The sequence below is a fragment of the Mesoplodon mirus genome (genome assembly GCF_964341445.2).
Source record: "Mesoplodon mirus genome assembly, chromosome: 6".
Taxonomy (NCBI): domain Eukaryota; kingdom Metazoa; phylum Chordata; class Mammalia; order Artiodactyla; family Ziphiidae; genus Mesoplodon; species Mesoplodon mirus.
Genome location: NC_138982.1, coordinates 108,531,227 through 108,556,486, shown reverse-complemented (window position 1 = coordinate 108,556,486; position 25,260 = coordinate 108,531,227). Strand labels below are relative to the sequence as shown.

Below are 25,260 nucleotides of genomic sequence, written 5' to 3'. Positions count from 1 at the left end.
GACGAACTATTTAGAACCAACGATATATTGGGAAAATAATTTTTATCCAGTGTTAAGCACTATTTAATAAATTCTCACTCATTGGTCAGTGCTTCTTATTTTCAGCTAAGATTAAATTCTCTAGAGTTCAGCGTTTTGAACTGTTAAATCACCTCACCAGTGGATGGCAGGCACCAAATAGCTGATGAGGTGTGGCCTCAGAGTAACCTACTTTTAACTCATTAGCTCATTTGAATCTCTATGGTGTGTGAACAATTACCTTTCATTCTTTTATTCCACATACTCATTTGTTCTCTTCAGTTATTCCTAGGATAATGTTTAAAATCTATTTCTTTCAATGAAATGTGTGAGATTTTATTTTTTTTAAAGATATTTAGATATGGGCTTCCCTGGTGGTGTAGTGGTTGAGAGTCCGCCTGCCGATGCAGGGGACACGGGTTCGTGCCCCCGTCCTGGAGGATCCCACATGCCGCGGAGCGGCTGGGCCCGTGAGCCATGGCCGCTGAGCCTGTGTGTCCGGAGCCTGAGCTCTGCAACGGGAGAGGCCACAACAGTGAGAGGCCCGCATACCGCAAAAAAAAAAAAAAAAAAAAAAAAAAAAAAAAAAGATATTTAGATAATCATGAACATTCTTTGTGCTCAAATGAAAGCACTTTTTTTTTTAAAGATTGAATTCACTGCAACCAACAATATTAGGATTCTTCTTTTTAGGTTCACTATAAATATATGCAACTTATTCTGTAGAAAATATGGATTATTTCTGAGTCTCTACTACCTTTTGTGTTCATTTGGAAACCATAAGGTAACACAACAGTAGCTTCAGAGATCACTCATTCAGTATTTCAAATAATTGTTCAATGAATGATCACTTTAAAAAAAATTTGCAGCATGATGTTTCTAGGTCTTTTATGCTCAACAGTGTCTAAACAAGACACTTTTTTTCTTGTTTTGGGGGCTTTTCTCGCATGGGGGATGTATCAAAGAGGACTTCCTAATTCAGTTCTTTTTCACTCTGCTCTTATCATATACAGACAGAGTTTGGCTCTCAGTTTCAATTCAATAGTCATTCACTGAAAACTTGCTGTGCAGATAGTTAGGATGCAGGGTGTGCTGAGATGAGCAAGACAAGGATCCTGCTCACAGGGAATCCATTGAATTATATTTCACCCCTCTTTGGACTTTAAAAGGTTTCCTTTTTTTTTCTTTCATACTTAAAATGCTGTGATAAAGAGAACTGCAGATGACATCATAAGTATTTACAAACTTGAAAAGATAAATGCCGTGGATGTAAGATTTGTTTAAAATGTTCAGTCCAAAGGGATTTCTCTGGTGAGGGGGAAGTGGGGAGGTGCTGCTAGGAGAACAGGCCCTGAAGATATCTGTACCAGAGATGCCGTTTCTATTTTTCATGCCTTTATGGATCCCCTTTCTCTTGAGCCTATAAATATGATTTAGTCTCTTCCTTCCAGAAAAATACTCTCTCTTCCTTCTGACCCTGGACTGTCTCCTACTCTTCTCATCCAAGAGTGCAATCTGGTTCCTTCTTAGCAACCCTCTCATGATATAGCCAAACTCACTGACACTGTCCAAATACAATGGACACTTTCCAATCTTGAAATCACTTAACTTCTCTATAATAAAAAAATGTTTATAGCTACTAAAATAAAATAAAATAAAATGTTCAGTCCAATAAAAATTTCCTTAGGCAGCTCTTTGTTTTTTGGCAAATGAATTATCAAGGAAATTTATGCAATAAATAATCCCTTTGCTAACTGTGTCACTTACTTCCCTTTTGGGAATATGTTTTCAGGTTTTGAATATCTATTCATGTATTTCATTTCTGTAAACCATATACCTTATACCTTCACTCCATTGTTATTATCTCTGCCTAATACTCAGCAGACTGGGTACACAATAAGTGACTTACCTATTGTTATGGTTAACCAATGACAGAGCTTACATTAAAATACATATATTCTACTTTTCAGAGCCTAATTTTTAGTCAAACCTAGTAGTAATTATAAAACAACTCAAAAAGTTATATGATTTGATAAGCTGAATCGAGACATTTCGGACTTTAAATATTTAGGTTCTCGTCAGGATTCCAAACCTAAAATATTTTAATATATCATTGCACATTTGTTTAAATCACTTTACATATAACATGATATCATAGTTCTCATAACGCAAAGATGGAAATGAATCAGGAATTATTATCCACAGGAAACCTGACCTCATATAAGTGCCTAAAGCAGATCTTCTGATACCAAAGTCAGTGCTTTTAGCATTACTCCACACAAATGGTTTAAATATAAACATTTTTTATTTGTATGCATTGAGTAATTCAGTTTGACTTCAGTGATATTATGTAGTTATATAGTTTATATATATATATATATATATATATATAATATATTATATAGTTTCCATAAAATAGTCTGACCAAAAGAGAGTTAAATTCCTTTTGCCAAGATTCACTGAAAATTGTAAGCTCTGTCTCTCTGTCAGTGCGACCTGTGTTAGAAGAAATGAAATTGAACACAGGGGGTGAGTAACATGTTTTACCCACACAGTATCATTGCAGGAACCTGAGGTTTTCCCTTTTGGAGACTTCTTTTTTATTAAAAAAACAAGAAATATGTGATAAATATTTTTTTAAATAAATCATACCTTTGAAAAGTGGTTGGTATAGCATGAAGTCCTATTGGGGAAATGACAAATCTGTGTCCCCCTGTTTTCCTCTAGCAGCTGAACAAGGCATATATAATAGGGAGTGTAGGAGATAGAGTACAAAATAGACATTTTTATAAAAAGTCCGCTGTAACCTAGTGGAGTCACAAACACCATTGTACTCAGTCTTCCTTAATTTTTATAGTCAATAAAAATCAGTTTTGAAAATGCTTGCAAATGTATGTCTCCTTATGAAATTAGAGGTAACAAAGAATGGTAATAGATGTACTATAATCATTCAGGTATGTGTTATTGAGTAACTGGGAGGATGATTTTTAAAGTATATTTAAAATCATGAAAATTTAGAATTTTACCAAATATATTTTTAAATTTCCTGCTCCTCTCACAAAGCATAGAGGAAAGGTATAGGCAATTTAAGAATATATGGCACTTGGGATCCCCTTCTTACTCTGTGGCAAATGTATATAATGAGTTTCAAACTTTGATATCAAAACCATTTCCCCATTCCATCTAATGTGCATAAAATATTTTAAGCTGAGTTATTATTGTAGATTCATACCCAGTTGTGAGAAATAATACAGAGAAATCTATGTACCCTCTACCCAAATAACATCTTGGAAAGATATCACAGCTAGAAAATAGACATTGACATAGTTCACCAATCTTATTTGAGTTTCACTGGATTTACATGTACTCGTTTGTGTTTGTGTGTGTGTGTGTGTATGTGTGTATGTGTGTGTGTTTAGTTTTATCCAGTTTCATTACATATGTAGGTTAGTGTATCCATCACCACAGTCAAGATGCAAAGCGGTTCTATCACCACAAGGGTCCTTTGTGCTGTAGTTTTATAACCACACTCATATCACTCCCACTCCCCTCCACCCCTTACTAACCTTCACCATCAGTAAGAACTAATCTTTTCTCCATCTCTATAGTTTTAGTTATTTCAAGACACTATATAAAAGGATTTCATCTTGATTTATCTATAGAGTTTCTGAATGTATCACTTTGTATATTTTCTTAGTAGTTGTTCCAGGTATTGAAATGCTATACATATATGACTTATCACAGTCTACCAGTTTTACCACTTCTGGTAAAGTATGGAAACCTTACTTCCATTAGGTCCTTTTGCCCTGACACTTTTTATTTGTTTTGACTATTCCTTCTTTACATGTTGAACACTGCATCAGTTGATGGTATAATTTTTGTTTTAACCATCATATAGCCAGAAAAATGCAGCAGAGTAGTCTATATTGTATTTACCCATATTTTTTGTTCTCTCACTTGTTCTTCCTTCTTGATGCTTCAGAATTTCTTCTTTTCTGTTTGAAGAACTTTAACTTTTCTTTAAGACGGATCTGCTAGAGAAACATGTACTTAGTTTTCCTCCTTCTAAAAATATATTTATTTCCCCTTGATTCCTGAACGTTGGTTTCACTGGATAAGAATTCACGATCAACAGTTCTTTTCTTTCAGCACTTGAAAAACGTGCCACTGCTTCTGACCTCCATAATTTCAAATGAGGTCATATATTGTCATTTGAAATGGTGTTTTCTTATAGGTAATATGTCTTTCTCTCTGGCTACTCTTAAGATTTTTTTCTTTGGATTTCAGGAGTTTAATTTCACTGTATCTTGATTTGGACCTTTTGGGGTTTATCCTGTTTGAGTTTGCTCCTCTTCTTGATTTTGTACGTTTATTTCTTTTGCCTAATTTGTGAAGTTTTTGCCCAATATTTCTTAAATTCTTTCCGCCTCACTCTCTTTCTTTTCTTTTGGGACTTATATGGTACCAATGTTGGATATTTTGTTATTGTCCCACAGGTCCCCAAGATTCTGATTTTTTGTTTTTTGTTGTTGGTTTTCCATTCTGTTTTCTCTCTCTTGTTCAGATCCAGTGACTTGTATTGATCTGTTCTTAAGTTCACTGATTCTGTCCTCTGTTGTCTCGTTGTACTATTTATCCAATCCAGTGAGTTTTTATTTTGGTTGTTGTATTTTTGACTTCTGTACTTTCCTTTGGTTATTTTTTTAAATAACTTCTTTAGAGTGCTGAGATTTTCTATTTTGTATTTGTTTCAAGATAATTAGTAAATGCTTTTTAAAGTAATTTTATGATGGCTTCTTTAAATTCTCTGTCAGATAATTCTAGCATCCGTTTCAACTCAGTATTAGCATCTATGGATTATTTTTTCTCATTCAAGTTATGTTTTGCCTGGTATTTGGTGTGACCAGTAATTCTTTTTTTTATCACATCCTGGACATTTTGGTTATTGTGTTAGGAGACTCTGGATACTATTTACATCTTCTATTCTATTTAGGTTCAGCACACAGGTCCTGGCTTACATTTGTGGGCTATGGTTCCACCAACAGTTTAATTTTCAGAGCCTTTGTGGTGTTATTTGGTCACTTTGAGTTGTCTGTTTCCACCGGGAGTTGTACTGATCCCTACTTGTGCCACCTAAGGAAGCAAGGCCTCCTGATGGCTCTAGGTGGGATAAATGGTTCTTTAGCTCATCAAAGATCACTTCAAGGGCTGGGTAATTGTTATAGAAGGATTGACCCACTGCCTGTGCTGCCCAATTGACCATAGTCTCTCAGTAGGGAAGGGGAGTCTCCAGCCCAATGGAAAAAGAGATTGCTTTCCATGACAGTGATGCTCCCGATTGATTCCCCTTGGGTGTGGCCCAGCCTCTCCCGATGTTCTTGGTGGGAATCCCATTTGCTCTGCAATAAAATGAGTCTACCTAGGCCACCTTCTGTTGCTAGGTTATGGTTGAGAGAAGCCAGGCTTCAAATGCCTTTTACAATTGGTTAGAGAGACACTGTGTTATTCCTTAGATTCTGGTATCACTAACCAGTCCCCTTTCCTCTTTCTACCTTTCAGAGTACTCCTTTAGTCACCTCTTGCTTAATTCCTGGTTTTATACCTGTCCTTAGTGGAGCATATAGTGATATTTAAGTTTTTTAATGCTTTTCCAAAAATGATTTAAAAGAAGCATAAATAAGCAAGATGCTTAAGAGATCTGTGAAAACAAGTGTTCTGTGATAGAAAAGGTGGTTTGAACCAAAGAATATATTAAAAGTATTTAACAGACAGTACAGCAGAGGCACAAACTAGTCAGAGCAAATTTAACGTCAGGTACACTACAGGTGTTTTTCAGCTGAAAGTTAGCTCTGATTTAAAAAAAGCTTAACAGGTGTCTCTACTGCAGAGAACTTTCAATATGCTAAGGTTCATTGTTGGTTTCCTGGAAGGAATTGAGCAGTCATAGTTTTCCCAAGTTTATCTGGGCATAGAAGTGAACTTTGTTGTTTACAGCTTTTCTTGGTACTGACAACTCATGAAAGACTTTGTGAAGGAAAGCCATTTTTGTCACCATCAATATCTACCTCATCCAAGGTATTGTACTTACTAGATGCAATAATTTAATTAAAAAGTTATTTCTCAGAATATTAAGGAACATTTAATTCTACTTTGATTTTTAAATCTGATAAAATATTTCAATATATTTAAACCTTCCTTTAAAACGTTTCAGGAAACCAGATTTAGACATATGGCCAAAGAAAATGTTTATTGTGTTAACAGTAGCAACAGTACTTTAGAAGAATCAGTAACAACAGTAGTAGTGTGTCTAACAGTAGCAACTTTTCCTAATGTTGTTATTCACATTTTCAGTATTTTCTTTTTCCAGCTTTAAGGGACAATAGGATCGAGCTGGTTCGGGCTTCCTGGCATGAACTGAGTATCAGCGTCAGTGATGTCTCTCTCTCTGATGAAGGACAGTACACCTGTTCTTTATTTACAATGCCTGTCAAAACTTCCAAGGCCTATCTCACTGTTCTGGGTAAGTGCAAGGGACTAACACCATGTGATCTCAAGCCAGAGAGATGTGTACAACTACAGCAACATGATTCAATAACAAATCTACACTTTGAGGATCATCAAAAAGCATTAAAAAATCACTTAGTCATTTCCCCCATTTTATAAATAGATAAAGGGAGGTGTAAAGATTTGTATGACTTCCCAAGAGCAAACAGCCATTTTGTTTCTTAGCCAGCAATAGACACCAGGTTTCTTGATTTTCAACTAAATTCCTTTGTGTCAAATCATCTCTAGATTGTACACATGGTAATCCTTTTATAAAGTGATAGAATAATGAACATAATGACTTCAATGTGTCTATCAGATGCTCCTCCACCTTATCATCAGTCACCTAATGGGATCTTCCCTAATATATATTTGCTTCCAAATATTACCATTTGTGTATTTTAGTGTATTTAAATGACCCTAACATTTCTATTTGTCCTCTTGCCTTTTAGCTTTGTAGTTTTCTAGATTACTAAATAAAGTACATAATGTCGCTTGCGCATGCAGCTTGTAGCTTCTTTTTTTTTTATTCTCTAAGTATCAGGCCATTTTTCTAAAGGTTATAATGACACCAAAAAGCAATACATTCATAGTTTCTGAGGAAATAAGCTTGCAGCTCACAGCTCTCTGTGATTCCACAGACGTCAGTGGCCCAATCAGCTGAAATTGCTGGAGTTCATTGAAACACACCTGTGTACTGAACAAGTTAGAGGAATTTAAAGATTGATTTTTTTTTTTTTTTTTTTTGCTCCTAGCTTGCCTTCCTTTTTTGATAGATAAAGGCATAACACTGCATTTAAACGAACTAATGCATGCTGTTCTTCTGGGTGAGAATATTAAAGTTAATCCTGCTAGTGAATTGGTTTTGTACATAGGATATGAAATATGTTTCTTTGCAAGTCCCACTGGGACTATTGTATAAAAATCTTCACAAGTTTGCCATTAAGGACAAAATACACCCACTAAATGGGGTATCTCAGGATAGCAGCTGCCTAAGATTAATGTATTGTTCTGTAGAGAGCCAACTTGAGACCCCAAGAAATAGGGAAGTGGCTAATTTCAGTTTATTAAATGGTGATGTGACTTTTTTTTAAAGCTATATGAAGGTGAATGAAAAAAAAAAAAAAAACTAGCCAGCTAATGGAGTATGTTGATCTGTCATTTATTTTTGTTGTTCTTGTTGTTTTAGTTTGTATTTCTTTTATTGGCACCTTCCAACATTCTTACATTTTATTCTTTACAAACTGAATTAAATAGTACAATAAAGTAACTTTCAGTCTGCCTTTATTATTGAATACTTTTAGAAGAAATTTTAATAAACCTCTGTCATGACAGCAGAATATTATTGCCTCCAAAATGTGTAATGTTCTATTATTTAAATCATCAATGTCTATCTCTGAATATTAGTTATCTGCTTATTCATTGGATGATTTGGGCTAGAAAAGGTAATAAGTAGCTAGCATTAACTAGCATTAAAAATAATACATATCATGCTCCACAAAACTGCAGTTACATTTCTAATACAAATGACATCAAGAGACATTCTCTACTTTAGAAGAATCAGAAAAATAGTATAGTTGTAATTATTAATGAATCCCTTATTCCAGAATGCATTTTCTAGAAAAAAGTACACAGAGGATAACAATATTTTTTAAGATTTAAGAATTCTGAAATCAGGAATGAAATATGCTAATTTGGTTAAATCACAGTTTGCTAAAGAATGAAAAAATATGTTTTGTGGATTTTTTTTAGCCCAATGCAAACAATCTACTGTCTTAAATCCCCATACTTGTAAATCTTAAAATATGGTTGTTTTTAAGATTACAAAGAGTATTTCTGCAGGTAAAATTTAATTTAAAAAAAACTACTTTAAATGCATTTTAAATGCTTTCTGGATAATATACACACACATATGCATATTTACACAGACACACATACGTGTTTGTATGTATGTGTATATATATCTCGCTATATATTTTGTCATTTATTTTATTATACAGCAGTTTATTATTATTATGTTTTGGTTTCTTTTTTTTTTTTTTTTTTTTTTTTTTTGCGGTATGCGGGCCTCACTGTTGTGGCCTCTCCCGTTGCGGAGCACAGGCTCCGGACGTGCAGGCTCAGCGGCCATGGCTCACGGTCCCAGCCACTCCGCAGCATGTAGGATCTTCTCTGGCCGGGGCACGAACCCGTGTCCCCTGCATCGGCAGGCAGACTCTCAACCACTGCGCCACCAGGGAAGCCCCGGTTTATTATTCTTGATTGAAGTTATTGTCAGTTAAACACCCAGTTTAGCTTTGTTTGTGAAAGTAATAGTCCTAAGAACAAATCAACCCCGGAAATTAATGTTTATTTCATTCATTTGCTTAAATTACAGGTGTTCCTGAGAAGCCTCAAATTAGTGGATTTTCATCCCCAGTTATGGAGGGAGACTTGATGCAGCTGACTTGTAAAACATCTGGTAGTAAACCTGCAGCTGATATAAGATGGTTCAAAAATGACAAAGAGATTAAAGGTAAGGAATGGAGAAAGATCTCCAAATCAAAATTAATGTGCTGAAACTAGTGTGAAGTGTTAGATCCAGGGCATTTTACATTTTCCTTTTCAAACCACAGTCACTTTCTGATTAAGTGTAATTTGAACCAGATTTACCTTAAATTAGGTAATTTTACAAGGTATATTACTATTATCTCTGTGTGCCCCATTTTTCTCTTACGTAAAACAGTTTTAACATGATATATATCTAGAGACTTTCCTGGTGATCCAGTGGTAAAGAATCCACCTTATAATGCAGGGGACGTGGGTTTGATCCCTGGTCAGGGAACTAAGATCCCACATTCCGTGGGGCAACTAAGCCCGTGCACCACACCTACTGAGCTCAAGGGCCTCAACTAGAGGGCCTGCGGGCCCCAAACTACAGAGCCCACATGCCCTGGAGCCTGTGCACCACAACTAGAGAAGAGAAAACCCACACACCACAACTAGAGAGAAGCCCGCGTGCTGCAACGAAGAGCCCGAGCATTGCAATGAATGTTTAGCACGCCTCAAGGAAGAGCCTGTGTGCAGCAACTAAGATCCTACACTGCCAAAAATAGATTAAATAAATAAATAATAAATCTTAAAAAAATGATATATATCTAGTGGGAAACTTGGAGAAATAAATAAGTTAATATATAAAAAAATACATAGATCGTACTTGACAATAGCAAGTGCTAAGTGTTCATGTTAGATGTGATTATTTTAGAGCTCATCTGTAGTATTTAGATTATAAACAGAGAAACTCCATGAATTATTTCTTCAACTTGTTGGTTCTGAAAATACAAAGTTTTGAGGATAAAACTAGCTAAACATCAATAAATCTGTTTTTCAGTAGTTCTCACACAGGTTAAAATAATGTGCTTGTCTCAGTAAAAATGCACAGAAATGTAAATATTCAGCATAATTCTGCTCTTCATACACTTAAACACACACATGCACACACACACTCTTTTAGGGTGGATTAAGAAGTTTATAGAGGAGGTGGCTAGTAAGTCTGTTAGTGGTTTCTGTACCCCACATACAGAAATCTTGGACCTGACATCACATGTACATTAAAACCCAAATATAAGAATCATCTCTTATGCTTGTTACAAATTTTTCCTATTTATATAGTAATATGTATTATTCTCAAGGTAACCTTCTAGGAGATAGGTTGATGCAAACCATTTTGGTTATTTTAATTTGTAATTCAAGTATCTTACTTGGGCATGGAGGCCCAACAGGTAGAATTGCCTATATTACTAAGAAGTTATGGGTTTACAATCCATACAATTATTCTACCTCTTTTCTATTTTAATTAATTTCTCTCTTTATATTTTTTCCCAAAACAAGGAACTATCTGTAATTTATCCATAATTACTACCTTTACTTTAGAACTTCTAATAAATACATTTTATTGGACTAACTTTGGAGAAGTACAAGCACCCATTTCACAAGTTAGATACATCACTTTGCTAAGTTAAACTTGCTCTTATATTCTGCCAGGGCTCAGTACCATCCATTCTAATTCTGCCTTTAGGATATATTTGTTTAGGTTAGTGTGTTAAATGTCTAGTCTTGGTTGGAGCTTTTCTAAATGGACCCTCTACACTGTATCCAGAGTTATCTTACTATGACAAGGTTCTAATCCAGCCACTTTTTCTGCGTAAGCACTTCTGATTGAGAGTCCTAACCTGGAGGATAAGTTTAAAATCCGATTTCCTTGGCCTATAAGAAAGCTCCTGGCAGTGAATTCTTACAAATCAGATGATTTTCTATGTGAAAGGCTTGGTTTATGCTAGAATGTTTTTCTTAAATACTCTCCTTCGGTTAAATTGTTTTATTACCTACATGCATCTCTTTCTGAATTTTGACATAATTAGTTAGTGAGTGAGTTAGTTTCTCTTAATTTCTTACCATTTTATTTGTGTTTTGGATAAATATATCCTCAAGGAGGTCAGAGACTAACATAATAGTCATTAATGTTGGTTGATTGTTTTTAACATTGTAGCCTTATGAGAAATGCATAATGTTTTCATTAAAAATATTTTTATAAAATATCTTAATTTTTTACAAATTTGGCTTCTGCCCTGAATGCCAGATTTATTCATAAACTAGGTAGAGAGGGGACTTTTGTTTATATGTAAAAACATGAAATTTTGATCTTATAAACACCATACTTTAAAATCATCTGAATCAAGACTAGAATGAAAATCAAGAGAAAACCATATACAGAATCAGCATTTGGTTCTGTGTTCTATTCAGAAGTAGTGAAGCTTTGTTTTTTCTGTGTTCTTCAATGCATGGCCATTAATAGAGCATTTATTATTCCTACACTTGAATTCATCTATATAGCTCTTTATTTGTTTATAACTCTTATTTTGCATGTTTACATAGTTTGTCTTTACAATGATATGGTGAACTTCCTGAGTTCTCTAAAATATTTGTATAGGTGTATAGGCAAATATGCTGTATTAAGTACTCTATACAGACTGCACGTTCATTATTATTGCTGTGCTCTTTACATGAGAAGTGAAAGTTCACTCTAAAATCCCTCAGCAGATACACCTCACTGAAAGGAGTGTTCTATCCTTATCTTGCACTCTTGTCTTTTCAGAAATCAAAATTTGACTTCCTATTATCATGTAACAATTTTTACTATAATATCACTTGAGATTTTTTAAAAAGACACTCCCTAGTATAAAGAATTGGAAAAGATAGGCTAATCAAATCCAGTTAAATTCAATTTGATAAGAAATTGTTAAAATGTGTCCCAATTATACAGTATTCTATGGTCATGAGTGAATATCCAAATGAAGAAAATAAGAACCTTGACCTGGAGATGTTTAAAATGTCATTGGGGTGATAAAACCAGCTATGAGGAATACTTTCCTATAAAGAGGAATGTGTAACATTATGTAAATCCCAAAGTAGTTATTACAGTCAAAGGAAAGTATTATTTTCCATACGTTTTAACTAAGCACTGGCCAGTTCAGCATATTGACACTGTGTTGTTTCAGACTCTGTATGATAGAGGTAGGGGCTTTCAAAGTGACTTCTGATTTCAGGAGGAGTCATTGTTCTGCACATTTTTTCTCCATTATTATCTAACATATGAATTTAATCACCAAGTTTCTGGGAGAAAGTTGTTTCATAGTCCTAGCTGATCACATTTTCTTGGCCAGGATATTTCCATGTTAGATTATACAGCATGGTTCTCAAACTTTAGCAGGCATCATCATCACCTCCAGGGCCTGTTAAAACCCAGATTATAGGGGCCTGACCCCAGATTTTCTGATTGAGTAGATCTGGGTTGGAAATCGAGAACATATATAGTTAGCAGTGTGTTGAATTTGTGAGAGATGATGATGCTCCTGTTTGGAGACCACACTGGTATATAGAGAACATAATGTTGAGAAGTATCAGTAACATATTGAAGTCTTGCCTCTGTCTCTGAACTTTAGTTTTCTCATCTAATAAATGAGGATTATAAAGCTTGCCTCAAAGTGCTATTGCAAGGATTTCATACAAGCCAATATGTATAAAGTGTTTTCACAGTATAAGGAATCAATGAATATATTTTAGATATTATTATTATTGTTATCATTATTACTACTATCTTGAGCAAACCATGATTGGTGAGTTGTAACAATCCCTGAATTAGTCCTAGAACTATAACCGAAACAGAATTATTTCTTTAAGGTATTCACTTTTGGGGGATGGACATATAAACATAAGATCTAACAAGTATAGTAACAGACATATGAACTGACTACAGTTTTTGTACAAAACAAGAAGTAGAGATGTGCCCTACTTTGTGGCAGAGGTAAAGACGAGAGTTCATTGATGAATGAGAGTACTCAGTAAGTATAAGTTAAATGAATAAGTGGATCTTAAATGATGAATGGAATTCACTATATGGGTTGTGGGTAAAAGTAGGTGGTAGAGCATTCTAAAGAAAGAAACCATGTGTTTATGCAGAGTAAAATCACGTGATTGTTTGAAGGAACTGAAACTTTCTGTTCGATACAGACATGAGAGATAAATGGGAAGGTAGGGGCCAGTTAAGTCATGGAAGATCTTTTACTCCAGATTAAGGAGTTTGGAATTTATTCTGCAGGCAGTGGTTAAACACTTTCTTCTATACGCTTTAAACGGTGGAATGAATAATCATAATTTTCATCTAACTCTCCTTTTTCTTCCTGATGAGTCCGACTCAGAAATCCCTTTGGTGCCTCTGGGCAGCTCTGTATTCAAAACTGCAGGGGGTTTCACTGTAGCTTTTAATCTTCTGTGTAGCTAGGAAGTTGGAAATTTTGCCATTTAGTGTAGTGAAAAAATGTGTATTGCCTTCCTAAATCTATCAGTGTCCTGAGAACTTATGTAAACTTTCCATTCCATGTATAAGTTTAGTAACTTGTAGTTTGAGCAGTTATCATCATAAAATCTTAAGATTTTCTTTTCCAGCCAACTAGCTTTTACATGAATGTGTTAGGCAGAATTCTATGAGAACCCTCAATGACCCGCATTTTTGTATAATATTTTCCCCTGGAGTGTAGGAAGGACTTGAGAATATATGTGACGTAACTGCCTTGATCATGTTGATCATGTTACCTTACATGGCAAAAGGGATTTTACAGATATAATTATGGATCCCTTTTGAGTTCATCAAGGGGAGATTACTAAGGGAAACCTGACATAATGAGGTGAAGTTTTTATAAAAGAATAAAGAGTCAGACATCCTCCCCCTGGCCTGGAAGAAAGCAAATAGCCATGTGTGTACTGTCTATAGGGGCCATGTGACAAAGAACTGTGGGTGACCTCTAGGAGCTGAAAGCTCTTCCTGAGTGGCAGCTAGTGAGAAAATGGGGACCTCGGACATACAGCATCGAGGAGGTAAATTTGCCAACAATCAGTGAGTTTGTAGAGGACTCTAAAAGCTACATGGGAATCGCAGCCTCAGCCAACACCATGATTTCAGCCTGGTGACACTGAGAAGAGGACCAGGATAAGCCCTATCTGGACTCTTAATCCATAGAAATTGTGAGATAATAAATGCATATTGCTTTAGGACAGTAAGCTTTTAATCATTTATTATGCACCAGTAGCAGGAAATTGAGATCCAGAAAGGCAGAATGATTTCTCATAGTCACACATCTGACAAATAATGAGTTTGAATATTCCAATTCTAAGACCCAGCACTTGAATTGGGGAAGAAAACTGAAGCCTGGAAGAATATTTAAGGGACATTTCAAACATGAATTAGTAAGGCCCTGAACTAATGGATGAAATGGCAGTTTTTTAAATGGATGGATTTAAAAGAGAAGACAAATTCCAGGTGAACTTGGTGAATAAGTCTGGGAGATGGAGCAAAAATAAGGGTCAAAGACAACACAATTTGGGTGCCAACACAACTTGATTAGTGAACATGTGGAAATAAGAAAGGCATTAGGAGAAATTAGTTCAGAAATAAATGATGATATGTTTATTCTTTGAGATTGAAGTAACTATATATTGGTAGAATCTAAAAGTTAAACTTAGCAGGCTTTTGGAGTTAGGTGACTTATGATTAAGAAAGGGATTCTGACAACACAAAGGTCTATCATCTCTTATGAAGGACATTTTTAGTTTTAGTCTTTACAACTAGTTATTACCCTTTATTTGTGCAGCACACTCTCAACAGAAACCCCCTCAGTACTTCCTTCGGACCCTGAGAATCATGCTATGTAGTAACCTGCATATTCATCAAAGCCTGACTTTGTGGGGAGTCACTGAAGCTTGTCAGTGCCTAATAGTATTGCCTGTATTCTACAAATGTTATTTACTTCGTGTACATTTTTTGTTTCAAATGTTGGACCATCAAGCTTAAACTGACTTTAGCTGTGTTGCCCTGTGTGAACAGGACTCTTCACATACACTTTAGTGTTAATCAAAAATAATGCAGCAGCTCATTTTCAAGTTGGCTAAATATAGTATAATTGTACTATAAGCTACTTAAATAATTTTTCAGCATTTGGAAACTTGAGAGTGAATTTCTGAATGTTGTGTTTCTTAAAAGGTAGCCTTTAGACTGCTCGGATTAGAATCACCTGAGGTACTAGTTAGAAAAATGAAGATTCCTTGTCTCAATGTAGACCTTTAAAATCAGAATTTCTGGCTGTCAAGCCTAGAAGTCCTGATATTTATTAAGTACCTCTGTTGATGCTTAGGCTCACTATAGTTTGAGAATGCATAGAATTAGAGACCAGTAAGCCAAGTATTAATAGATATTCAAAGAAAGAAAGAGAGGAGGTCCTAATCTAATAAGTTTAGAAAATGACTCGATATTCTATGTCCTTTATGAATCTATTCTTAGAGGGAGATTCTCTAAAACTAAATCAAAATTCACTTCAGTGTTTTAACATTTCTGAGAATTAATGCAAATTTCTGTTAGACAACATCTTAGCCGTATTCTTTGGCCATATGGTTTTTAAAATTTGTTTTGTGTTTCTTGCATTGAACTTTGTGGAATCTATTTTGAGAAACAGCAATTATATATTTAATTTAAATACTCTCCCTGGTGTAAAACAGTTTTGGCCTAATACTTCATTTAATGTCAGTTGCACAAAGCCTTAATTTAAATAAGTGAAATACTAACATGTTATACAGAGATTGTGAATTCTCTTGAGCTAAACACAAAAGAAAATAAAAAGGAGATATTTGTGTGCCCTGAGCTTAAAACTCCTGTATCACGTGTGAGAAGGATTAATTAAAATTGTTAGTGTTTAAACTTACAGAGTATACCATATATCAATGATTTTTTTTAGTTCTTTTGTTTAAACTTCCTGCTTTGAAAGTGTCCTTGCCATTTAAATCTGAATCATGCTGGACCCCATATTAAATGAGAAAAAGAAATAGCATTAGTAATACCTGTAAGTGAGGTGTGTGTGTGTGTGTGTGTGCGTGTGTGTGTGTGTGTACATACCACTTGGGGTTTTCTAAATGCTGTTGACTGTATTACCTCAAGACTCTCTCAAGATACAATGAGATACATAAAACATCTTTCTGGAAAGAGATATAGCAGTTGTTTGATCTGAGTGTGAATGGCTGATGAAAGCAAATGATCACCAAAAATCTTTGAGAAACTTTTAAAAAATGTCTTATTTTTTAAAAGCAAATTTATTGAGATATAATGGACAAAAAACAATCTACACATATTTTATGTGTGCAGTTTGGTGTTATTTCACAAGTGTATATGGTGATGAGACCATCACTACGATCAAGATAATGAATATATTCATTATCTACAAAAGTTTGTCCATACACCTTCATAATTCCTTCCTCCTGTCCTTCTTTGCCTACACCCCCATCTCACTTCCAGGAAACCACTATTCTACTTTATGTCATTATAGATTACATTTTCTAGAATTTTATATAAATCAAATCATATAGTACATACTCTTCTTTGATTTATTTCCCTCAGGATGAATATTCTGAGATTCATCCATGTTGCATATATAAAGGTTGTTGCTGTCTATTGCTGATTCATACTCTATTGTATGTATCTGTACTATAATTTGTTTATCCATTTATCTGGGGATAGACATTTGGGTTGTTTACAGTTTGGGGCCATTGCAGTAAAGCTGCTATGAACATTTAGGTGTACGTCTTTGTATGTATCTATGCTCTTATTTCTCTTGTGTAAATGCCTAGGAGCAGAATGGCTGGATCATATAGAAGACACATGTTTAATTTTTAAAGGCATTTCCAAACGATTTTTCAAAGTGGTTGTACTCCTTCATGAAATCCAACTTTTAAATTTTAGTATTATTATTTTTTACTTTTTTGAATCATGCTTTGGTATTATATGTAAGATGATTTGTCTAATCCAAGATCACAAAGAATTACTTCCAAAAATTTCATATTTTTAGGTTTTGCATGTATTTTGAGTGATTTTTTATTTTCAGTGCCCTTGTCTTTTCTTTCTCTCAGCTGTATTATTTCTAGGTCAGTTTTGATAGATTGATTGATCTCATTATAGATAGCATTTTCCTGCTTCTATGAATGCAGAGTATTTTTTGATTGGATTCCAGACATTATAAGTTTTACCTTTCTGGTACTGAATGTTCTCCTATTCCTATAGGTATTCTTAAGCTTTGTTCTGGTTAAGTAATTTAGAGTTTAATACTTTCAGAGCTTCTTTTAAATTTCTTAGGTGGGACCAGAGCAGCTTTTATTCTTAGAATCACTTAATTCTCATTACTCAGATAAAATTCTCTGAGTGCCCAGGGTACCAATTATGAGTGTTTTTCAGTCAGGTTAGTTAGAACAGGCATTATTCCCTGCCTGTGTAAGCATCATGTACTGTTTCCTCTAATCCTTTTTGATAGTTCTTGTCCTAGCCCCAAACACTTTCTTCACACAGATACACCGATCAATAATTACTTTGCCAAATACTGTGAGGGACACTGCAGATGTCTGGAGTCATCTCTTTGTGTAGCTCTTTCATTTTTGATACTCTGCCCTATAAACTCTAGCTGCTGTGGCCTTCTTAGACACCCAGCTCCATCAGCATAACTCAGGGAGGCCATCAGGGTCTGCATGGGTTTCCCTCCACACAACACAGTCTAGAAAATCTCTCAAGGCATTAAGCAGGGACAAATTTTAGGGTTCATCTCATTCATTTTCCATCTCTCTGGGATAACTGTCCATTATTATTATGTTCAATATCTTGAAAACTCTTGTTTACAGATAAGAGGTAAATCCAACTTTGTTATTCTGCTAGGCTGGAAGCAAAAGTTATTTTGCCTTTGTTTTTGAAATGTAGAGAAATAATAACTTTATCTAAATGGTAGTATGTTTTAATTCTGTCTGATTGCTTATTTGTTTTAAGATGATATAATACATTTAAGGGGATGAACATGAATAAGTGTAAAATGTATCCATACTCACTTTGACAAAATATTTTAGATTAATAATTCTGCTAGTTTTAAAGCTAAAAATTATTTGATTTAGCTATAGAAATTCAGTACTGGTATACATTATTGTGGGAATGGAAAGAAAAGTTCCAGCATGTATATAATGAGATAAGTAAGTATAAATCTTTGACTGGATTTTACTTATTGTCAAGAAAGAACACTCTATCAACAAAATAATGTTTTTCTTTGTTGTTAATTCATGTTTTTAACCAAGGGTTTTTTAAATTAATTAATTTATTTATTTATTCTCACACACACACACACACACACACACACACGCTGTATTTTATGTTTACAGAAGATAAATCAACTGACACCAAGCATTGTAGATGGATGACCACAACAAAAGCAACAATGATTGCAATTACCAAACACGAAACACACTCATACTATGTCATAATATTGACATTCAGTCTAGTAATCCTCCACTGTAACAGCTCCTTTACTTTGCAGTGAAAATTGATTTGTGTATTTTTGCCTCTGAGTCCTTGTGGGATTTTTTTTTATTCAAACAGAAAGTCACAAAAATTATAATCATCCTCATCAGTTCACTCAGTCCCATGTAATTAATTTTTTTTTCATCTTGATCTTTTGTTAGCATTTTTATGAATTCATCAGTTTTCCATTAGAGTTCTGAAAATGCTTATTCATTCAGTTCAGCATTATAGTCAGTTACCAGAAACCTGTACTTGTGAGAGTCTTTTCCATGAATTCCTTGAAGATGAAACCCTTTTATAGGAACATTTTTGCAAAAGCATCAGAGTACACCCAGAATTGTCTGTAAATGACAAAAGACTTAAAAATGACCATGGTTAAAGATTTGATGAAATTTCATAATAATGCAATTGACAAGGAAATTTAGTTATTTCTGAGATATACATTTTAAAGTAATAAGTAGACATGAATTATAACATTATACCAGAACATATTAGATTTTTAGAAATTTCCTGTAATGTCTAAAACATGTATATTAAAAAATTTCCATACAAATAACCCAAAGAAAGTTTAGTATTAGTTGTTTTTGTTTGTTTGTTTCTTTGTTTATACTGCAGGTTCTTATTAGTCATCAATTTTATACACATCAGTGTATACATGTCAATCCCAATCGCCCAATTAAGCACACCACCATCCCCACCCCACCGTGGTTCTCCCCTCTTGGTGAACATACGTTTGTTCTCTACATCTGTATCTCAACTTCTGCCCTGCAAACCAGTTCATCTGTACCATTTTTCTAGGTTCCACATACATGAATTAATATACGATATTTGTTTTTCTCTTTCTGACTTACTTCACTGTGTATGACAGTCTCTAGATCCATCCACGTCTCAACAAATGACTCAATTTCATTCTTTTTATGGCTGAGTAATATTCCATCGTATATACGTACCACATCTTCTTTATCCATTCATCTGTCAGTGGGCATTTAGGTTGTTTCCATGACCTGGCTATTGTAAATAGTGCTGCAATGAACATTGGGATGCATGTGTCTTTTTGAATTATGGTTTTCTCTGGTATATGCCCAGTAGTGGGATTGTTGGATCATATGGTAATTCTATTTTTAGTTTTTTAAGGAACCTGCATACTGTTCTCCATAGTGGCTGTATCAATTTACATTCCCAACAACAATGCAAGAGTGTTCCCTCTTCTCCACACCCACTCCAGCATTTATTGTTTGTAGATTTTTTGATGACAGCCATTCTAACTGGTGTGAGGTGATACCTCATTGTACTTTTGATTTGCATTTCTCTAATGATTAGTGATGTTGAGCAGCTTTTCATGTGCTTCTTGGCCATTTGTATGTCTTCTTTGGAGAAATGTATATTTAGTTCTTCTGCCCATTTTAGGATTGGGTTGTTTGTTTCTTTAATATTGAGCTGCATGAGCTGTTTATATATTTTGGAGACTAATCCTTTGTCCGTTGATTCATTTGCGAATATTTTCTCCCATTCTGAGGGTTGTCTTTTCATCTTGTTTATAGTTTCCTTTGCCGGGCAAAAGCTTTGAAGTTTCAGTAGGTCCCATTTGTTTATTTTTGTTTTTATTTCCATTACTCTACAAGGTGGGTCATAAAGTGGATAAGTCCCACTTGATCATGATGTATGATACTTTTAACATGTTGTTGCATTCTGTTTGCTAGTATGTTGTTGAGGAGTTTTGCATCTATATTCATCAGTGATATTGGTCTGTAATTTTCTTTTTTTGTTGTATCTTTGTCTGGTTTTTGTATCAGGGTAATGGTGGCCTCATAGAATGAGTTTGGGAGTGTTCCTTCCTCTGCAATTTTTTGGAAGAGTTTGAGAAGAATGGGTGTTTTCTCTTCTCTAAATGTTTGACAGAACTCACTTGTGAAACCATTTGGTCCTGGACTTTTGTTTGTTGGAAGATTTTTTTTTTTTTTTTTTTTTTTTTTTTTTTTTTTTTGCTGTACGCGGGCCTCTCACTGTTGTGGCCTCTCCCGTTGCGGAGCACAGGCTCTGGACGCACAGGCTCAGCGGCCATGGCTCACGGGCCCAGCCGCTCCGCGGCATATGGGATCCTCCCAGACCGGGGCACGAACCCGTATCCCCTGCATCGGCAGGCGGACTCTCAACCACTGCGCCACCAGGGAGGCCCTGTTGGAAGATTTTTAATCACAGTTTCAATTTCATTACTTGTGATTGATCTGTTCATATTTTCTGTTTCTTCCTGGTTTGGTCTTGGAAGGTTATACCTTTCTAAGTATTTGTCCATTTCTTCCAGGTTGTCCATTTTATTGGCATAGAGTTAGTTGTAGTAGTCTCTTAGGATGCTCTGTATTTCTGCAATGTCTGTTGTAACTTCTCCTTTTTCATTTTGAATTTTATTGATTTGAGACCTCTCTCTCTTTTTCTTGATGAATCTGGCTAATGGTTTATCAATTTTTTTTATCTTCTCAAAGAACCAGCTTTTAGTTTTATTCATCTTTGCTATTGTTTTCTTTGTTCCTATTTCATTTATTTCTGCTCTGATCTTTATGATTTCTTTCCTTCTGCTAACTTTGGGTTTTGTTTGTTCTTCTTTCTCTAGTTCCTTTAGGTGTAAGGTTAGATTGTTTACTTGAGATTTTTCTTGTTTCTTGAGGTAAGCTTGTATAGCTATAAACTTCCCTCTTAGAACTGCTTTTGCTGCATCCCATAGGTTTTGGATCATCGTGTTTTCATTGTCATTTGTCTCTAGGTAGTTTTTGATTTCCTCTTTGATTTCTTCAGTGATCACTTGGTTATTTAGTAACGTATTGTTTAGCCTCCATGTGTTTGTGTTTTTTACGTTTTTTTTTTTCCCCTGTAATTCATTTCTAATCTCATAGTGTTGTGGTCAGAAAGTATGCTTGATATGATTTCAATTTTTTTTTAATTTACTGAGGTTTGATTTGTGACCCAAGATGTGATCTATTCTGGAGAATGTTCCACATGCACTTGAGAAGAAAGTGTAATCTGCTGGCTTTGGATAGAATGTCCTATAAATATCAATTAAATCTATCTGGTATATTGTGTCATTTAAAACTTCTGCTTCCTTATTTATTTTCATTTTGGATGATCTGTCCATTGGTGTAAGTGAGGTGTTAAAATCCCCCACTATTATTGTGTTACTGTCGATTTCCTCTTATAGCTATTAGCAGTTGCCTTATGTATGGTTGTGTTCCTATATTGGGTGCATATATGTTTATAATTGTTATATCCTCTTCTTGGATTGGTCCCTTGATCATTATGTAGTGTCCTTCCTTGTCTCTTGTAACATTCTTTATTTCTTTATTACTCAACGTTTTTAACTTAAGGGTTAAAGCAAGTGAAAATCTCACTCATCCAGAAATCATCAGCCAACAAACAATCTTGAGATCATAATAACATAAATATTCAAATGTACTAGCTTTTTAGCTCACATCTGCTAATGGTGGGACTCAGTCTCTGTTCAAATTCTCCTCAGGTTATTTCCAAAAGATACTTTATGGCTTTTTCATGTGCTAAGAAAGATGCCTCTCCCATTCATTAGCTTTAGATTCTTCATGGAAATGTAGTTCTTTATGGTTTTTGTGGCATATGAGGAGAGAAAGTCTTGTTCCCAGCATCTTTAGCAAATGATCTTCCTGGGACCCAGGAAGGTATTTTATGAAATTTATGAATCAGATCTTTCTAAAAATGATTATTTAATTCTTTGATCAGTAAAAGTCAAAAGAGATCAGAGATAAGAAGGGAGAAGAATAATAGAATATAAAATGAAAAAATAGTAATTTATTTATGAATTTTATGAACACGTGAATGGTGTTGAACCTAATGAACATCCCAGTGGATACTTGGAATTTAAAAGTGATATGTAGCTCAGAAAACAAGACAACCTGTTGAAAAATAATCAACAAAACTATGAGAGAGAGAGAAACATTGTATTCAGAAAGCTAATTTTACATTACAGATGTTTTACTGATGCAAATGAATCATTTTCACAAGAGGTTGATGAGGGGCAGGTTTATTTTTTCTTGCATGTGCTGAATCCTACAAGATTTTATAAAATAAATTGATGACTAGAAAATTGTATCATCACAGGTGTTTCAAAGGGGTTACACTGCCTGCTGCTTATAGAATTTACTCAAATGGATAGATTTTTTTACTTTCTTATAGGATTTACTCCAATGGATGGGCTTTTTAAAATTTTTCTGCCATCTGTTATCATCTTTTGGGCCTACAATAAAACACCTTTTTCAATAGAAAATAAATCTTTCAATCTTAAGTAGAAGGAAGGAGATTATAATCTACACAGATATAGTGACTACCCTGAAGCATCAGGCTCAGAGTCAGGTTTCTGTGTTTGTTTGTTTTTTTTTCCAGTAAGATGGTATTATCTTTTTGATTCGGCCTAGGATGTAGTGCACAAAATATAAAATATTTTCTTAGAAGCGGTTACAAGTGAAAGTTGACTTCTCATGTCTAAACGTTTGGCTAATGGCACTGAGGTTCACTCAACCTACTCTCAAGTGAAAAGAGGTTATTGTAAGGTTTTCCTGACCATTGCCAAGTGAAAGGAGAACAATGGAACCTATTTATAGCCATAGAGGTTATTCCCTGGATGTAAACATTTCACTGGTTAACTGGCTTCATAGTGACTTAGCTTCTTTTTGTCTATAAGTACACCCAGCTATCTGCTTCTTCCTCTGTTTTGCACACCTTTTCTCTACATCATGAACCATGCTCTCTTAGTAGATTGGCTAAATCATGGCTTTCTGAGAATTAGCTGTGGTATATACATGTGCCTGTGTGTAGGTGTGTGTACGTGTGTATACATGTGTGTGCTCAAGCATGTGTTTTTACTTCAATTTCTTTGAACTCTTCAGGGTTTTAAATCACATTAAGATACATGATAGAGATTCTGAAACAGGCTAGTTAACTACATTGGTTCTGTTTGGGGATAAAGTTTCATGCTTTCCACCCTGGAGATTAGGCAGCTGGGGGTCAGGTACCTCTTCAGGTTTAATCACATCTAGCTGAAGTCACATGCTACAGAGCATGGCGATTTCTGGGCACAGAATGTCTACCAAAGAAATTACATAGCAGAGGGATTTACTATTAAAAGGCAAATCTGGTTATGGCAAACACCATGAATTCAAATTCATCAAGTACAGACACTATAGAGGGTTACAAACTTATTTTCACATGTTGATATAATTTTTAGATTTTATGACTGTAATTCTGTTAGATGTAAAATGTTGAGGAGTCTCTAATAAAATATTGTTCTCTAGGATTAAATATGGGAAGTGCTGATATTTCCTCCCTACCCTACTTCCTTTTTGGGTTTTATTTATGAACAATTGATAGGATATAAACTAAGCCCAAAGTGCCCAAGATAAATTCCACAAGTTATGCAGGATATACCTCACAGCTCATGAACAAGCTGTGTAAGTCAGAAAGAGGGAAACCTTGTTGAAACTGACAAAGGCTGCTTTTTAGCTCATTCCATTAGTTTTACAGAAATAATAAGTAATATTCATATGCTACTGAATATTCAAAGAACGTGATAATAAAATTAAGAAGATTTTCTTGAGAACAAGCTAATCTGTCTCTTGGGCTATCACAATTATTAACTAATCTCCTGAGTAACCATTTTTCTCCTAAAATAGTCTATCTCCCATACTTTTTTCAAAAGAGATATCTGATGGGGTGAGTTCCAGAGAGCCTATCAGATATTGTTAATCTTTAAACTATTATTCTCTTTGCTATTTTGAACATGCTAATAGTTTTAGAAATGTTTAAATAATATAGTTACATATCTGTCTTTCTCACCAGACTGGGATTCCTTTCTTTATTTAACTTTTGACAGACAGAATCTGGCATGGTGTCAAACACATGGTACGAGCTCAAGGTACCATGGAGATTATATGGAGAATAAGTGAATCATTTGGGTTAAAGTGTTCTCAAGACTTTACTTTAATAATTTTGAAAGGTGGTGACTCTCTTCTTTACTGGATACTCTCCTGGACTGAACAAACCAGTTCTTGGTGTTCTTCTTAGGTGCACACCACTAAATACAGAGTTAAATAAATATAAATATAGAATTAATTAATCACTTGGGTGAAAGTGATCTAAGACTTTAATTCAGTAATTTTCAAAGGAGATGATTCTGCTCCTTATGGATGATTCTACTGAACTGAACAATATACTTCTTAGTGCTCTTCTAAGGTATTAAATCTTGATATGTATTTTGTATTAAGATGTTTAAATTTTCCTGAGCCATCAAGCAGTGATTGAACTAGGTCCAGTGTTTCTGAGGGACAGTGACTCATAACTCATCATGTTCTAGAAAGATTTGTGTAAATACAAAAAATACTGATTAACATAAAAGGTAAGGATATTGAATATGATACAACAGCTAAATTAATGTAGAAATGTAAGATGGAACCTAAAGTGAGATCAGTAAGCAAATTCCTCTTACAAAGGCTTTCACATTTGCCAGTGGTGAAAAACAAACTTTTATTAGTACTCTTTAGCTAGTACAAAAAGAGAGACATGATCAGTTAATTACTATGTTCACAAACCATTTGTACAAAGAGGTCTAACATTTCCTGGTACTGAGAGTCGAGAGAGAAGAGAATTCCTCTCTGAGTTCATATGTTTTAAACAGAAGTGTCTATATTGAAATGATTTGGCCATAGGGTAAATACAGCAAGATTCATACAGTGAGTCCTTGTAGCACCTCTGAACACAAGCCTGTGGAATAACAT

General features: G+C 34.7%; 1 protein-coding gene across 7 annotated transcripts in view; it reads left to right on the top strand.

Annotated features, from left to right (window-relative positions):
• CADM2 (cell adhesion molecule 2) overlaps positions 1–25,260 on the top strand; it is a gene marked incomplete at both ends in the record, with an annotated part of 1,063,002 nt that overhangs the window by 895,595 nt on the left and 142,147 nt on the right. For 5 of the 7 annotated variants that reach the window (XM_082625754.1, XM_082625752.1, XM_082625756.1 and 2 more), the window contains 2 exons: positions 6,386–6,538; positions 8,939–9,076. The exons of 1 other annotated variant lie outside the window; for it this stretch is intronic. In XM_082625754.1, the coding sequence (XP_082481880.1) occupies positions 6,386–6,538; positions 8,939–9,076 (291 nt within the window). The remainder of the gene's footprint in view (positions 1–6,385; positions 6,539–8,938; positions 9,077–25,260) is intronic. One more of the 7 variants, XM_082625755.1, reaches the window with a different exon arrangement.